Source organism: Staurois parvus, unplaced genomic scaffold, assembly GCF_062004578.1.
Source record: "Staurois parvus isolate SC_StPar_1 unplaced genomic scaffold, SC_StPar_1.0 ptg000893l, whole genome shotgun sequence".
Lineage (NCBI taxonomy): Eukaryota > Metazoa > Chordata > Amphibia > Anura > Ranidae > Staurois > Staurois parvus.
Genome location: NW_028318689.1, coordinates 899,309 through 916,603, shown reverse-complemented (window position 1 = coordinate 916,603; position 17,295 = coordinate 899,309). Strand labels below are relative to the sequence as shown.

The following is a 17,295-nucleotide window of genomic DNA, read 5'->3' as shown; positions in this document are numbered from 1 at the left end:
GGCAGTAATGATGGGGCTTAGGACAGTAATGGGGGCTCAGAACAGTATTAGGGGGGCTCAAGGAAATACTGGAGGGACTGAGTACAGTAATGGGGGGGCCCCGGACAGTTAAGGGAGGCTCAGGACAGTAATGGGGGGCTCAGAACAGTATTGGAGGGGGCTCAGAGCAGTAATTGCAGGGCTTAGGACAGTAATGAGGGTCTGAGGACATTAATGGGGTCACTGAAGACAGTAATGGGGGGGCTCAGGACAGTAATGGTGGGGCTTAGGACAGCGATGGAGGAGATCAGGACAGTATTGAGGGGGCTCAGGATAGTAATGGCAAGGCTTAGGACTGTAATGAGGGTCTGAGGACATTAATGGGGTCACTGAGGACAGTAATGGGGGGGCTCAGGCAGGGGCGGACTGACAACTCATGGGGCCCCCAGGCAATAGGGGATCATGGGGTCCCTGTGTCCTTGGCCGAACTCAAAAAAGCCTATGAAAAAGGTACCAGGGGCATCTTATGGAGCCCCCTACTGACCCCGGGCCCTCTGGCAGTGCCCGAGTTTCCAAATGGTCAGTCCACCCCTGGGCTCAGGACAATAATGGAGGGGACTGAGAACAGTAATGGGGGGCTCAGGACAGTATTGGGGGGGTCAGGGCAGCAATGGTGGGGCTTAGGACAGTAATGAGAGCCTGAGGAAATTAATGGGGTCACTAAGGACAGTAAAAGGGGGCTCAGGTCAGTAATAGCTGAGATTAGGACAGTAATGGAGGGACTCAGGACAGTAATGAGGGTTGAGGACATTAATAGGGCCACTGAGGACAGCAATGGGGGGGCTCAGGACAGTAATGGCTGGGATTAGGCAAGTAATGGGGGGCTCAGGACAGTAATGAAAGGCTGAGGACATTAATGGGGTCACTGAGGATAGTAATGGGGGCTGAGGACATTAATGGGGTCACTGAGGATAGTAATGGGGGCTGAGGACATTAACAGGGTCACTGAGGATAGTAATGGGGGCTGAGGACATTAACAGAGTCACTGAGGATAGTAATGGCGGCTGAGGACATTAATGGGGTCACTGAGGATAGTAATGGGGGCTGAGGACATTAATGGGGTCACTGAGGATAGTAATGGCGGCTGAGGACATTAATGGGGTCACTGAGGATAGTAATGGCGGCTGAGGACATTAATGGGGTCACTGAGGATAGTAATGGGGGCTGAGGACATTAATGGGGTCACTTAGGACTGTAATGGGGGAAGTTGAGGACACTACTGTGAGGGGAGCTCAGGATAGTAATGTAAGGGGGGGGTGAGGACAATAATGTGAAGGAGGGATTTTGAGGTGAAAGGGGGGGACTGAGGATGCCGATGTAAGAACAGGATTGTGATATAAGGGTCTATTCATTTTAATGGGCTGCCCTACCCATGAGAATCGCCGGGATAGAAGCCCCAATTTTTTTAAATGCACCACATTAAGCTGCATGGTGCTGCAGCACGATGTGGCTTGGTGCATACGAAAATGTGCTGTAGGTGCCCATGTGTGGGGGTGCCATTAAGAATTAATGGTACCCCCGCTCATAAAGTGAAGCACATTTCTCTGTGGGTCGGAGATGCATGCAATTTTGTACATGTTCTTCAGCCATAGAGTCACAGAAGGGGAGGCTGTGATGTGAAGGATCTGACTCATAGCACAAACACGTGAATTGGACCTTGGCTGGAATAATTACTGACTAAATCTCGGTGAATTTTAATTCCATACCCTGCCTTAGGTCTACCTCAGCCGCCATGCACTGATTGATATGCCGGTGGCCGCTGTAATGACACCATGGAACGGCGTGACGTACGATGGTTTGCTGGCACACATTACAGTGACTATACCTAGTATGTACTTGTGAATTCTATACCCGTATTTCAATATAAAGGTCTTTTGATGACTTCAGGAGAGAAGACTCTACAGCTATGACTATTTTCCATGAGCAGATCTCTTACACAGTGCAGTACAGAAGCTGACACACCGGTGAGAGCGGGGCCCATGGGGGCCTCTAGGAGCTGTCAGCGGTAGATGGTCATAGGTAGACAGCACAGACCTCCTGTGGAGAATGGAGTCAGTTGAGCACAGCGGGGGGCCGCACATGCAGGGGGGTGAGGAGGGTCCACACAGCACTTCCAGCTTACATCTGAGAGATGGCTCAGTAATCTGTGTCCAGAAGGATTAACCCTTTCTACCACTTCTGTCCGTATAATGCTCCATAGAGGGGACACGCACGCCATCAGACCTTCAGACACCTACAGATCTTCTCTGAAAGGGTTCTCGGGATGTCTCTGTCTACATATATTTGTCATAGATTCCTTTTCAGTTCCAAAAAATCAAGGCTACCTGAAGAAACAGTCATAACCTACCCTAGGTATTATTCACACTACACCCCCACACCCAACCCTTGCAATTCCCATTCTGACACCCCCTGTATGACTCACAAGACCCCACCCTGTAACCTTACTATACATGTGTATTAATCCCACGAGCAACCAAAAAAACCCCCCAAAAATATGTATGAATAAAAAACAAAAAAAACAACACTCCAATTAAAGTTGCTTACACCCTTCACACACTCAAAATGTGTCTCAAAACCTGAAATAAACACAACCTTACTACTACTAAACAGTGCTTGAAAACTTAATCACAAAGAGAAATGTACATAAATATTCAGAAAAAAATATTATAAACTCAAAAAAAAAAGAGTGTCTTTGGTGTTAATGGGAGAAACCGTGCCCCATCAGTGATGTCTTTGGAAAGAATTGTGCCCCATCATTGGTGTCAGTGGGAGGAATAGTGCCCCATCATTGGTATCAGTGGGAGGAATAGTGCCCCATCATTGGTGTCAGTGGGAGGAATGGTGCCCCACCATTGGTGTCAGTGGAAGGAATAGTGTCCCATCATTGGTATCAGTGGGAGGAATAGTGCCCCATCATTGGTGTCAGTGGGAGGAATAGTGTCCCATCATTGGTATCAGTGGGAGGAATAGTGCCCCATCATTGGTATCAGTGGGAGGAATAGTGCCCCTTCATTGGTGTCAGTGGGGGGAATAGTACCCCATCATTGGTGTCAGTGGGAGGAATAGTGCCCCATCATTGGTATCAGTGGGAAGAATAGTTCCCCATAATTGGTATCATTGGGCGGAATAGTGCCCCATCGTTGGTGTCAGTGGGAGGAATAGTGCCCCATCATTGGTGTCATTGGGAGGAATTGTGCCAAATCATTGGTGCCATTCGAAGGAATTGTGCCTCATCATTGTTGTCAATTTGGAGAAATTGTACCCCATTGTTGGTGTCATTGGGAGGAATTTTGCCCCATTGTTGGTGTCATTGGGAGGAATGTTGCCCCATTGTTCATATCAGTGAAATAGATAATATCAAGCAAAGGGCCACATTCAGCCCCTAGGCGCCAGTTTGGAGACTACTGTGCTAGAGAATTCTAGAAATATTGTGGGAGGAAGGACAGAGTAGGCAGCCTGAATGTTTATGGTGCTCTAGCCAATCCCTGGTGAGGTGTGCAGAGAAGGTGGAGAGAGAAAGACCATAAATAGTCTTGAAGCAATAGGGTGAAGTGTTCCTGGGTCCAGATCTGCAGGAGGATGCCTCTGGTGCAGAATCTATAAGAGAGCTTTGAGGAAGACACTGAGGTCCCAGCTAAGCTTAGCTGGGGGGGGGGGGGGAGGGGGCTAGTCACAAAACCAGGGATCAAGTTTGGTAAGAGGGAAGCTCACTGAAGAGAGCCAGGAGGAAGCTGGTGGGGGAGAGTCCACCAGTCCTATGGTGATGTGAATCTACGTCTTGCGCACTAGGATGAGCCTGGTGATATCGGCAGGAGGCATCTGGGGATCCTGTGGCTAAGGCATTTAATACAGAACCCCATGGAGATACATTTACAATTACGTTCTTTTGACACTGATGACATGGTGTGTACCTGAAAAAAAAAAGCTGGTTGCAGGAGCGTGTCCAGAAAGTGGTGATTATTGGCATATTTTCTGAAAGGTATAAAATTATGAGCAGGGTACCCCAGGGCTCAGTCCTGTGACCAATTCTGTTTAACTTGTTAATAAACAATACAGATGTTGCAATAAAGAGCTCCATCTCAGTGTTTGCTGATGATAGAAAGCTAAGCAGGGCAAAAACTTCACAGAGGGATATAGCAACTTTACAGAAAGAATTCATTAAAAAAAGGAGCGGCCAGCTAAATGGCAGATTATGGTTAATAAAGAAAAATGTAAAGTAATGTGCTTGAGGGCTTAAAGTAAGAATACAAGTTTTACACTAAGGAGGGCTTTCCCCAACCATTGCAACAAAGAGAAACCCATTGATTCATTTTACGGCTCTGTTGCAAAAGCACATCTGAGTTTTTGCTGTGTCTTTGCAGCTTTTTTGCTGTGTTTGAGTTACATTTTTCTCCTGGACATGTGACTGGACAAAGCACTTCCCACAGGAAGGATGCTCTAATCTGCCCTATAACTCTAACCCTTCCTATTATTATTATTATTATACAGGACTTGTATAGCACCCACAGTTCGCTCAGCGCTGTACATTATGGAGGGAGACAGTACAGTAACAATACAGTTCAATACAAGAGGGATTAGAGGGCCCTGCTCCTTGGAGTTTACAATCTAGGAGGGACCCTAACCCTCCCTATAACCCCAACTCCAACCCTCCCTATAACCTCAACACCAACCCTACCTATAACAATAACGCCAACCCTCCCTATAACCCCAACTCCAGTCCTCCCTATAACCCCAACTCCAACCCTTCCTATAACCCCAACTCCAACCCTACCTATAACCCCAACTCCAACCCTTCCTATAACCCCGACTCCAACCCTACCTATAACCCCGACTCCAACCCTCCCTATAACCCCAACTCCAACCCTACCTATAACCCCAACTCCAACCCTCCCTATAACCCCAACTCCAACCCTTCCTATAACCCCAACTCCAACCCTCCCTATAACTCCAACTCCAACCCTCCCTATAACTCCAACTCCAACCCTTCCTATAACCCCGACTCCAACCCTTCCTATAACCCCAACTCCAACCCTCCCTATAACCCCGACTCCAACCCTCCCTATAACCCCAACTCCAACCCTCCTTATAACCCTAACTGTAACCCTCCCTATTACCCCAACACCAACCCTCCCTATTACCCCAACACCAACCCTACCTATAACCATAACTCCAACCCTCCCTATAACTCCAACCCTCCCTATAACTCCAACTCCAACCCTCCCTATAACCCCAACTCCAACCCTCCCTATAATTCCAACCCCCCCTATAACCCCAACTCCAACCCTCCTTATAACCCTAACTGTAACCCTCCCTATTACCCCAACACCAACCCTACCTATAACAATAACTCCAACCCTTCCTATAACTCCAACTCCAACCCTACCTATAACAATAACTCCAACCCCCCCTATAACCCCAACTCCAACCCTCCTTATAACCCTAACTGTAACCCTCCCTATTACCCCAACACCAACCCTACCTATAACAATAACTCCAACCCTTCCTATAACCCCAACTCCAACCCTACCTATAACAATAACTCTAACCCTCCCTATAACCCCAACTCCAACCCTTCCTATAACCCCAACTCCAGTCCTCCCTATAACAATAACTCCAACCCTCCCTATAACCCCAACTCCAACCCTTCCTATAACCCCAACTCCAGTCCTCCCTATAACAATAACTCCAACCCTCCCTATAACCCCAACTCCAACCCTCCCTATAACCCCAACTCCAGTCCTCCCTATAACAATAACTCCAACCCTCCCTATAACCTCTCTGTCTGCCTCTGCTTCTGTTTCTGCTGGAATCGCCGAACCTCTCCGATGCAACGCCGTGACGTCAGAGAGGGGAGGGGCTCTGACGTCACGGCGTTCCATCGGAGAGGTTCGGCGATTCCAGCAGAAACAGAAGCAGAGGCAGACAGAGAGGCAAAGGCAGAGTATAACATATATCTACTGCAGATCTTGTATCCACTGCTGACCTGTATCACAAGAGTGCCATATACTGCTGTGTATCATCGCACCTGGCAGCAATAAATCACTTTTTCATACAAGGATAAGGCACCATGGTCTTTCTTCTTTGTTTCATTTGATATATATTCCCCATACTGGTGAAAGGAGTATACGAGGAAGAGGTGTCCCCAGGAGGAGAAATAGGAGATACTTATAGAGCCTATTTATACTCATGCATGAGCAGCTGCATATGGAAAAAGAGGAGAGCACAGGAGGATTCCAATAGATCTATATTATCCCTGGAACATCTTGCTTAGGAGCACTATTCCATCAATCCTGGAAGGATTAAAAGTCTATTTGCCTAAATATATTTGGGCAAATATTAAGGTGAGCGCATATTGAGATAACACGGCACCTGGAGGGAGGAAAAGGAACACACTTGCACATATTTATAAGAGACTTTATTTATGCACTTTATTAATTTATATACAGCCACTTATGTATTTGCACAATATTGATTAATTGATCACATGTGATATGTATCACCACAGATTATGATCTTGATTAATTTATAATATTATCTTATTTATTTTTTATAAGTCACAGATATTTATTTGATATAATATTATTTATGTATCAACTGAAGCACTTTTAGTATATTTATAAGTGTGAGAATATTCCAACCCTCCCTATAACCCCAACTCCAACCCTCCCTATAACTCCAACCCTCCCTATAACTCCAACCCTCCCTATAACTCCAACCCTCCCTATAGCTCCAACTCCAACCCTCCCTATAACTCCAACCCTCCCTATAACCCCAACTCCAACCCTCCCTATAACTCCAACCCTCCCTATAACCCCAACTCCAACCCTCCCTATAACTCCAACTCCAACCCTCCCTATTACCCTAACTCCAACCCTTCCTATAACCCCAACTCCAACCCTTCCTATAACCCCAACTCCAACCCTTCCTATAACCCTAACTCCAACCCTCCCTATAACTCCAACCCTCCCTATAAACCCAACTCCAACCCTCCCAATAACTCCAACCCTTCCTATAACCCTAGCTGTAACCCTCGTTGTATCAATTGTGACCTTACAAGGGATAGCCAAAATCAGGCACCACATCCCTTTATAATAAAAACCAAAAAAAGGAGCAGAATGGGACTATTAAGGTGTCATTAATCAAATACAACAGAAACATAAAAGCCAATATTTATTACAAACATTTTTATACAAACAACATTAAAATCAGTGACAATGATAACTAGAGGTATAATACGCTTAAAACATACTGCCCAACACCCTGGCAGAGGCTTCACTTATCCCCGATGGTGGATACACGGAACTGTTCATAATTCATGGTTTCAACATGTTTCGTTTCTGTGCTTCTTCAGGAAACCACAAACTCAATCCAGACACTGCATAACGGAAAGCATACATTAATAGAATAGAATGTCAAACCATACGCTGCCATCTCTAATATGCATTGGCATCTCTAGTATCCATATTACCATCAGGGTATAATGTACGTCATGACTAGAGGGGGAAAAAAACTACCAATACCACCGATACCCACATATAGGCGGGGGACCCCGGGGTCTCTTGAGGCATATGTGGGGATCAGTAGTATTGGTTGGTTTTCTCCGCATGATGCACAATATACTGTATATTGTAGTAATGTTAGCTAGTGCTAACATGGATACTAGAGATGTCAATGTATATTAGAGATGCCAATGCCTAACACTAACCCTCCCTGCAATCCTAACACTAACCCTCCCTGCAATCCTAACACTAACCCTCCCTGCAATCCTAACACTAATCCTCCTGTAATCCTAACACTAACCCCCCCCCCCCGTAATCCTAACACTAACCCTCCCTGTAATCCTAACACTAATCCTCCTGTAATCCTAACACTAACCCCCCCCCCCGTAATCCTAACACTAACCCCCCTGTAATCCTAACACTAACCCTCCCTGCAATCCTAACACTAATCCTCCCTGTAATCCTAACACTAACCCCTCTCTGCAATCCTAAAACTAATCCTCCTGTAATCATAACACTAACCCCCCCCCCCTCCCAATCCTAACACTAACCCTCACCCCACCCCCACGTGCTGCCCTAACTCTTACATTAACCCTCCTGTAACATAAACCTCCCTGTAACCCTGCTAATTGCTTGCTCTCCATCATTACCTTGTTTTCTAACCAAGCCATGCATTTTTTTTCCACGCAATCGTGGCCTAAGTAAAATCTGAATTTGATGCTAAATTTTAAGGAATTTCAACTCAGGTGAAAAGTGTCGGTGGGCGGCCTCTGGTTGGGTCAGGGTCAGTGGCGCCATTAGGCATTGAGTTATGGGCCACATAAAACACGTGTGCATCACTGCATTGTATACACCTTTATGCAGCAGCATAGCTGGTAGTTACCATTTTAAGCTTGCTCACTCCTGGTGGCCTTAGTAGAAGGTTCTGATATGACAGAAAGAACTCTTGCGGATCTATATGTATATTTCAGAAATGTCATCTCTCATTTCAGGTCTGGAGAATGTGGTCACCGCGGACAGGGCACCATTGTTGGAAAGACAGTGTATTTGTTCCAACAACAGCAGTGGTGTCGATATTCCCACCTCAGCCTGGATCATCTTCAGCAGTCGTCTCTCCTCGGTCTTCATCACTATTGTAGTCTTCCTCGTCCTCCACATCCAAGGCAGGAGGACCCAGAGGCAGAGAATGTTGTCGCGGCTCTATAGACACCGTTAGTCACGTCTACTCATCTGGACCTTGTGACGCTCAATATAAGGGAGGGAAGTCCAGTCTTTGGCATGTGATGACCTGTGCAAAAAGTTGCCATGATACCTCAACCTTCCCCATCGGATTTATATCTGCCAATCTATCTGGATACCATGGAACTATATAAGTCAATGATTCCAAGATTGGTGCCATAATCCTGATGAGGATTACTAGCTGCACTCTATTCCTTATCTATGCTTATTCACCTGGACCTTGTGACTGTCAATATATGTGAGGGAAGCCAGTCTTTGGTATATGATGACCTGTGCAAAATGTTAGCATGATGACCCCAACCTCCTCCATTGAATTTATAGCTGCCAAACTATCCGGATGCCATGAAACCATATAAGTCAATGATTCCAAGATTGGTGCCAAGGATCATAATGAGGATCCATTCAGCGTTGTAATCATCTCCTCAATCAAATCCTATCTATCTATCTATCTATCTATCTATCTTTCTATCTATTATCTATCTATCTATCTATCTATCTATCTATCTATCTATCTATCTATCTATTATCTATCTATCTATTATCTATCTATTATCTATCTATCTATTATCTATCTATCTATTATCTATCTATCTATCTATTATCTATCTATCTATCTTTCTATCTATCTATCTATCTATTATCTATCTATCTATCTATCTATCTATCTATCTATCTATCTATTATCTATCTATCTATCTATCTATCTATCTATCTATCTATCTATCTATTATCTATCTATCTATCTATCTATCTATCTATCTATCTATCTATCTATCTATTATCTATCTATCTATCTATCTATCTATCTATCTATCTATCTATTATCTATCTATTATCTATCTATCTATCTATTATCTATCTATCTATCTATCTATCTATCTATTATCTATCTATCTATCTATCTATCTATCTATCTATCTATCTATTATCTATCTATCTATCTATCTATCTATCTATCTATCTATTATCTATCTATCTATTATCTATCTATCTATCTATCTATCTATCTATCTATCTATCTATCTATCTATCTATCTATCTATTATCTATCTATCTATCTATTATCTATCTATCTATTATCTATCTATCTATCTATCTATCTATCTATCTATCTATTATCTATCTATCTATCTATCTATCTATCTATCTATCTATTATCTATCTATCTATTATCTATCTATCTATCTATCTATCTATCTATCTATCTATCTATCTATCTATCTATCTATTATCTATCTATCTATCTATCTATCTATCTATCTATCTATCTATCTATCTATCTATCTATCTATCTATCTATCTATCTATCTATCTACCAGTGTTACATGGGTGTTAACCCCTTCCTTATGCTATCCAAAAAAAAAAAAAAACACTTCTCTTTCAAAATGTTTGGACTTTTTCATTTATATAGCAAAAAAAAACTGGTGAATAAATGCCACCAAAATAAAGTTTTATCTGTCTCAAAAAAATGCTGAAAAATTCATATGGGTACAGTGTTGCATGACCGCGTAATTGTCACTCAAGGTGCGACAGCGCTGAAAGCTGAAAATTGGCCTGGACTGGAAGGGGGGAAAGTGTCCGGACTGGAAGGGGGGGAAAGTGTCCGGACTGGAAGGGGGGAAAGTGTCCGGACTGGAAGGGGGGGAAAGTGTCCGGACTGGAAGGGGGGGGGGAAAGTGTCCGGACTGGAAGGGGGGGGGGAAAGTGTCCGGACTGGAAGGGGGGGGGAAAGTGTCCGGACTGGAAGGGGGGGGGAAAGTGTCCGGACTGGAAGGGGGTGAAAGTGTTCGGACTGGAAGGGGGTGAAAGTGTCCGGACTGGAAGGGGGTGAAAGTGTCCGGACTGGAAGGGGGGGAAAGTGTCCGGACTGGAAGGGGGGGAAAGTGTCCGGACTGGAAGGGGGGGAAAGTGTCCGGACTGGAAGGGGGGGAAAGTGTCCGGACTGGAAGGGGGGGAAAGTGTCCGGACTGGAAGGTGGGAAAGTGTCCAGACTGGAAGGTGGGAAAGTGTCCAGACTGGAAGGGGGGAAAGTGTCCGGACTGGAAGGGGGGGAAAGTGTCCGGACTGGAAGGGGAGGAATGTGTCCGGACTGGAAGGGGGGGAAAGTGTCCGGACTGGAAGGGGGGGAAAGTGTCCGGACTGGAAAGGGAGGAATGTGTCCGGACTGGAAGGGGGGTGAAAGTGTCCGGACTGGAAGGGGAGGAATGTGTCCGGACTGGAAGGGGGGGAAAGTGTCCGGACTGGAAGGGGGGAAAGTGTCCGGACTGGAAGGGGAGGAATGTGTCCGGACTGGAAGGGGGGAAAGTGTCCGGACTGGAAGGGGAGAAAAGTGTCCGGACTGGAAGGGGGGGAAAGTGTTCGGACTGGAAGGGGTTAAAAGATTAAAAAAGGAACATAGGAAAAGTTAATTGTTGGGGTACACTTTACTTTTTTTATACTTAGCCAGTAGTTAAGTGGGAGCCCCCCGAAAGTTGTCCTTGCTCAGGTACCCTTTGGTGACTTTATCCCCCGCTGACGATTACTGTGTGTGAAATCTTCATCTGCAAGTGGCCCTCATGTATCAAAGACTGAGATGGTCTCCAAACCATCTCTGAGGAAATGTCTGACGACTTGATTGAAGGTTTTTTCCACCTTGGTTTCCTATGAATCCGACATGACGACGGAGTGACGTCTTCACTGCCGGGGCGATCAAATAACCCGAGAGATGAAACGCGTGTCAGCTCTTTGTGACACCAGATGAAACGTCTCGTAGAGGGTGCCGTGGAAAGCCTCTGAAGATGGTTCTATACCTTCATGAAACACTCTATGAACAGGGAATAATGGCAGCTTATGTTCAGAGATGTTCGAGGTTTAGTAGACATTACGTGGGTTATATAGAGTACAGAACAGGATTAAAAAGGGAGGGGGGGAGCGAGTTTCAAAACTGCAACTTTGTAACTTTCCATCATGAGCTAACTAAAGTCAGGTCCATAAATATTGGGACATGGACACAATTCTAACATTTTTGGCTCTATACACCACCACATTGGATTTGAAATGAAACGAACAAGATGTGCTTTAACTGCAGACTGTCAGCTTTAATTTGAGGGTATTTACATCCAAATCAGGTGAACGGTGTAGGAATTACAACAGTTTGCATATGTGCCTCCCACTTGTTAAGGGACCAAAAGTAATGGGACAGAATAATAATCATAAATCAAACTTTCACTTTTTAATACTTGGTTGCAAATCCTTTGCAGTCAATTACAGCCTGAAGTGTGGAACGCATAGACATCCCCAGACGCTGGGTTTCATCCCTGGTGATGCTCTGCCAGGCCTCTACTGCAACTGTCTTCAGTTCCTGCTTGTTCTTGGGGCATTTTCCCTTCAGTTTTGTCTTCAGCAAGTGAAATGCTCAATCGGATTCAGGTCAGGTGATGGACTTGGCCATTGCAGAACATTCCACTTCTTTCCCTTAAAAACCTCTTTGGTGTCTTTTGCAGTATGCTTTGGGTCATTGTCCATCTGCACTGTGAAGCGTCCAATGAGTTGTGAAGCATTTGGCTGAATATGAGCCGATAATATTCCCGAAACACTTCAGAATTCATCCGGCTGCTTCTGTCAGCAGTCACATCATCAATAAATACAAGAGAAGCAGTTCCATTGGCAGCCATACATGCCCACGCCATGACACTACCACCACCATGATCACTGATGAGGTGGTATCTTAGGATCATGAGCAGTTCCTTCTCCATACTCTTCTCTTCCCATCACTCTGGTACAAGTTGATGTCGGTCTCATCTGTCCATAGGATGTTGTTCCAGAACTGTGAAGGCTTTTTTACATGTCGTTTGGCAAACTCTAATCTGGCCTTCCTGTTTTTGAGGCTCACCAATGGTTTCCATCTTGTGGTGAACCCTCTGTATTCACTCTGGTGAAGTCTTCTCTTGATTGGTGACTTTGACACACATACACCTACCTCCTGGAGAGTGTTCTTGATCTGGCCAACTGTTGTGAAGGGTGTTTTCTTCACCAGGGAAAGAATTCTTCGCTCATCCACCACAGTTGTTTTCCGTGGTCTTCCGGGTCTTTTGGTGTTGCTGAGCTCACCGGTGCGTTCCTTCTTTTTAAGAATGTTCCAAACAGTTGTTTTGGCCACGCCTAATGTTTTTGCTATCTCTCTGATGGGTTTGTTTTGTTTTTTCAGACTAATGATGGCTTCACTGATAGTGACAGCTCTTTGGATCTCATCTTGAGAGTTGACAGCAACAGATTCCAAATGCAAATAGCACACTTGAAATGAACTCTGGACCTTTTATCTGCTCATTGTAATTGGGATAATGAGGGAATAACACACAACTGGCCATGGAACAGCTGAGAAGCCAATTGTCCCATTACTTTTGGTCCCTTAACAAGTGGGAGGCACATATGCAAACTGTTGTAATTCCTACACCGTTCACCTGATTTGGATGTAAATATCCTCAAATTAAAGCTGACAGTCTGCAGTTAAAGCACATCTTGTTTGTTTCATTTCAAATCCATTGTGGTGGTGTATAGAGCCAAAAATGTTAGAATTGTGTCCATGTCCCAATATTTATGGACCTGACTGTACATGAAACATGACAGATACATTTCCTGGTATAAACTGTTTCTGCTAGCTTTCTGAGAATTGGCTGAACACAGAAAACTCAGGGACACCTTATCATTGTTTATACATCCGTGGGCAAACTGAAACAGTTTCACTTCTAATATATCTGCAAAAACCTAACTTAATACTTAAAAATGGCGAACATCAACAAAATGGAGGTTATCTAGATCCTTTCAGCTTGTAACTGTCAATCTTGCAATGCCTCATGGGACTTGTAGTTTGGCAAAGGCCAGAGGGCCGCCAGTTTGACACCCGTGGCCTAGACTCAGGAACAGGGGTATTAGGGAGGTCATTAGGACTGAGTAGGGTAACCTAGGAGGCTAATAGGGGGTTAAATAAAAATAAAATATTTTATTAAAAAAAAAAATACTTGTAAGGTTTCTTTAAGGCTGCTTTCACACCAGGGGCGGACTGACAACTCATGGGGCCCCCGGGCAATAGGGGATCATGGGGCCCCTGTGTCCTTGCCCAAACTCAAAAAAACCTATGAAAAAGGTACCAGGGGCATCTCATGGGGCCCTCTACTGACCCCGGGCCCTCAGGCAGTGCCCGAGTTTCCAAATGGTCAGTCCGCCCCTGTTTCACACCCGTTTTTTCTGTGGATCCTCTGGAACTCTTCACACTGTCTAGTTGCGGTTTTTGAAGCCCTGCTTGCTGCATTTTTGGTGCATGTTTGCTGCAGTAAAAAAAAAAAAAATCACCTCTGAATTGAAATGAATGGAACACGCATCAAAAACACACCCATGGGTGTGTGTTTTTTTTTTTTAGCAGGTGCAAAATGCACCAAAAACGCTGTAAAAAAAGCGAAAACATAGCAAAAGCAGTGTGAAAGTAGCCTAAAGTGGTTATAAACCCTCCATATACCCAGTGAGGTGATACACAGAAATGAAGGGAATCCTCCTGGGGAATCCTCCTGGTAGCTTCACTTGTTTGTTCCATAACCATTCATACTAAACACACCGATCGCTATTTTTTCAGCTCCAGCAGGCAGGGGGCAGGAATCTGATGTCACATACTGCACAGCATAGAGCTGAGTGTGATCTGAGACCCGAGTGCAGGGAATTGACACACCTCCCTCTACACAGTCTCATAGGGAAACATGCACAACTGAGGCACCTGCTATGTGCTGGAGGGGACAGGCCGTCTTCCAGGATTCTGTGGTGTCAGCAGAGACCAGGGGTCTACAAACTTTCTAAACAAATGGCCAGTTTACTGTTCTTTAGACTTTAGGGGGGCTGGATGTTGGTATCAGTGGGAGGAATAGTACACCATCACTGGTGTCAGTGGGAACAATAGTACCCCATCACTGATGTCAGTGAGACTACAGCCTGATCATTGATGTCAGTGGGAGGAATAGTACCCAATCGATGGCAGTATTATTGGAAGTAATAGCACCCCATCAATGGTGTCAGTAGGAAGAATAATGTTGGTGTCAGTAGGAAGAATATTACTCCATCATTGGTGTCAGTAAGAAGAATTCTGCACCCAAATTAAATTTACGCCCTTTTTTTACCACGAATTGCACTTTCTGTTGGTGGTATTTGATCGCCTGTGCGGTTTTTATTTTTTGCGCTATAAAAAAAAGGCCGACAATTCTGAGAAAAAAACAATATTTTGGACTTTTTGCTATTAAACATGCCCAGTAAAAAAATTTTCAAAATCAAATTTCATCATAAATTTCAGCCAAAATGTATTCTGCTCCGTGTCTTTGCTACAAAAAATCCAAAAACGTGTAAATTAATTGGTTTACGTGAAAGTTATAGCATCTACAAATGGCGGGATAGATACTGGAATTTTTTTTATACTAGTAATGGCGGTGATCAGCAACTTATAGCGGGACTGCGGCGGACATTTTGACACTGAGGGGGAACTGACTTGATGTCACTGACATCCCCAGTGACACCATTACAGTGATCAGTGCTAAAAAAAAAAGCACTGACATGGTACTAATGGCACTGGGCAGGAAGGGGTTAACATGAGGGCAATCAAAAGGGTTAACTGTGTGATGGGTGTGTTTTACTAGGGGGCGGGGGGAGGGTGTGCTTCACTATAAGCACACTGCTCTGGATGGCTCTGCTCAGCCATCCAGAGCAGTGTGCCCAAATTGAGAGGGAGGAGTACTGCTGGCAAACAAAGCAGCCCTCCTCCCTGTTGGTGATTGCCGGTAATCACTGGGTGCCAGCGGGTAATCACCGGCCGGGACTCGGTGATTGACACCTGCAGCCATGAATGGCGGCGCGGGTAGGGCGCGCGCCCCCTACCCAGAAATGCGAAATGACTCATATATATGTGATTTTGTGCACAAGGGCCGCCCAGTAGCAGTATATCTACTATAGGGCAGTCCTTAAACGGTTAAGACATGTGGGAGTATAACTGCTTTGGAGTAGTCTCTCTCTTTTAATTTAGCCGTTTGTATTAAAAAATCACTTTCATTTGAACAGTTGCGTCTGATAAGCAAATACTGACTATATGGAACTGATGAAATGAGGGGCCGAGGGTGGGAACATGGAGGATTTCCTGTAAAGATTGCTTGTAAGATATTCATTTAAGTCTTTGTTAATTGTAATGTCTAGATAGTAGGATCATAAGTCATCGTAAATGTAAGATTGAAGGTATTGTCGTTCATGGCTTGGACACAACGTAGGAGTGAATCTGGGGGTCCCTCCCAAATAAGGAAGATGTCATCTATGTAGCGGTACCACATAGTATTGTGGTTAGTCAATGGCCTCCACTCCTCATTTGCCATGAAGGTACGTTCCCACTCCCACAGGTACAGATTGGCGTAGGACGGGGCACAGCATGTCCCCATTGCCACGCCCTGCACCTGGAGGAAATGGGAACCCTAAAAAATGAAGACATTGTGAGTTAGAATGTATTCCAGTGGCAGAACAATAAATTCGTTCAGTTGATGATCTTGTTTGTGTGACTGGGACAATACATGTTTTATAGTAGAGAGTCCCTTCTCATGAGGGATAGAACTGTGCAATGCCTCAACGTCAATGGCCACCAAAATGGCTTCTTTCAAAAGTTGGATACCCTCCAAGCTTTGTAGAAGATGGATAGTGTCTCTGACATAAGATGGGAGATTTCTTCTACAAAACGACTAATATTTTCCGTCAAAGAGCCACGGCTTGATATGATTGGTGTTCCTGGGGGGTCTAATACATTCTTGTGAATCTTGGGTAGAGCATAAAAATTTGGGGTTTTGGGGTGACTCGTACGGACAAATTACCATAGTGATTTGTCTATGACCCCATTTAAATAGTCAACTAAGAGATAAAACTCGTTGTACTTGTCAAGAACGGACGTAGAGATTGGGCTGTTATACCGGAGACTGTCAGAGGACTTTATTTCAGGAGCAATCTGGAGTGGCCTTGGGAGGAAACCATGGAATACAGAGCCTGGATGCTGAACATCTTGGAAGTGCTCTGAGCATAGGAAGATTCAGAGTTCCAAGCCGTTCAGGAATGGGAGCTGATAATCGCCTACAGACGGCTGCTAGACTCTGTTCAGCAGCTGGGCTGGACACCCTTTACCTGGGACTATCGGGCAGTACCAGCTGACAGCTGTAAAATCCCAGCTAAATTGCTAGCAACGGGGTAGAGTTAAAGGGGCTTTACCCACCTCCAACCACAGGTATGGAAGAGGAGCTCTTCTTGTGGATGCAGAAAGCGTTGACTCACCTTGAGGAACCTGTTTCTGCACAGGATGACCTTGGATAGAGGACTGCATCTGTCTAGCAGCCCGATAAGTTTACGGGAGAAGGAGCAGCCAGCTTGTCTCCCCAGTGGCAGTTCAAGGACACGGTAGAGGGGGAAGATGTCCTTACTCTCATGAAGCAGATCCACAGTGCGGGAGAGGCGGTGGTCATCCTTCCTCCCCAGGGGCAGT

At 44.9% G+C, this 17,295-nt stretch overlaps 1 protein-coding gene across 1 annotated transcript in view; it reads left to right on the top strand.

Annotated features, from left to right (window-relative positions):
- Nucleotides 1–9,393, top strand: part of LOC149442384 (uncharacterized) — a 37,351-nt gene extending 27,958 nt beyond the window's left edge. The window contains exon 3 of the mRNA XM_089656166.1: nt 8,531–9,393. Within this exon, the coding sequence (XP_089512292.1) occupies nt 8,531–8,754 (224 nt within the window). The 3' untranslated portion in view covers nt 8,755–9,393. The remainder of the gene's footprint in view (nt 1–8,530) is intronic.
- The last annotated feature ends 7,902 nt before the right edge of the window (nt 9,394–17,295 follow it).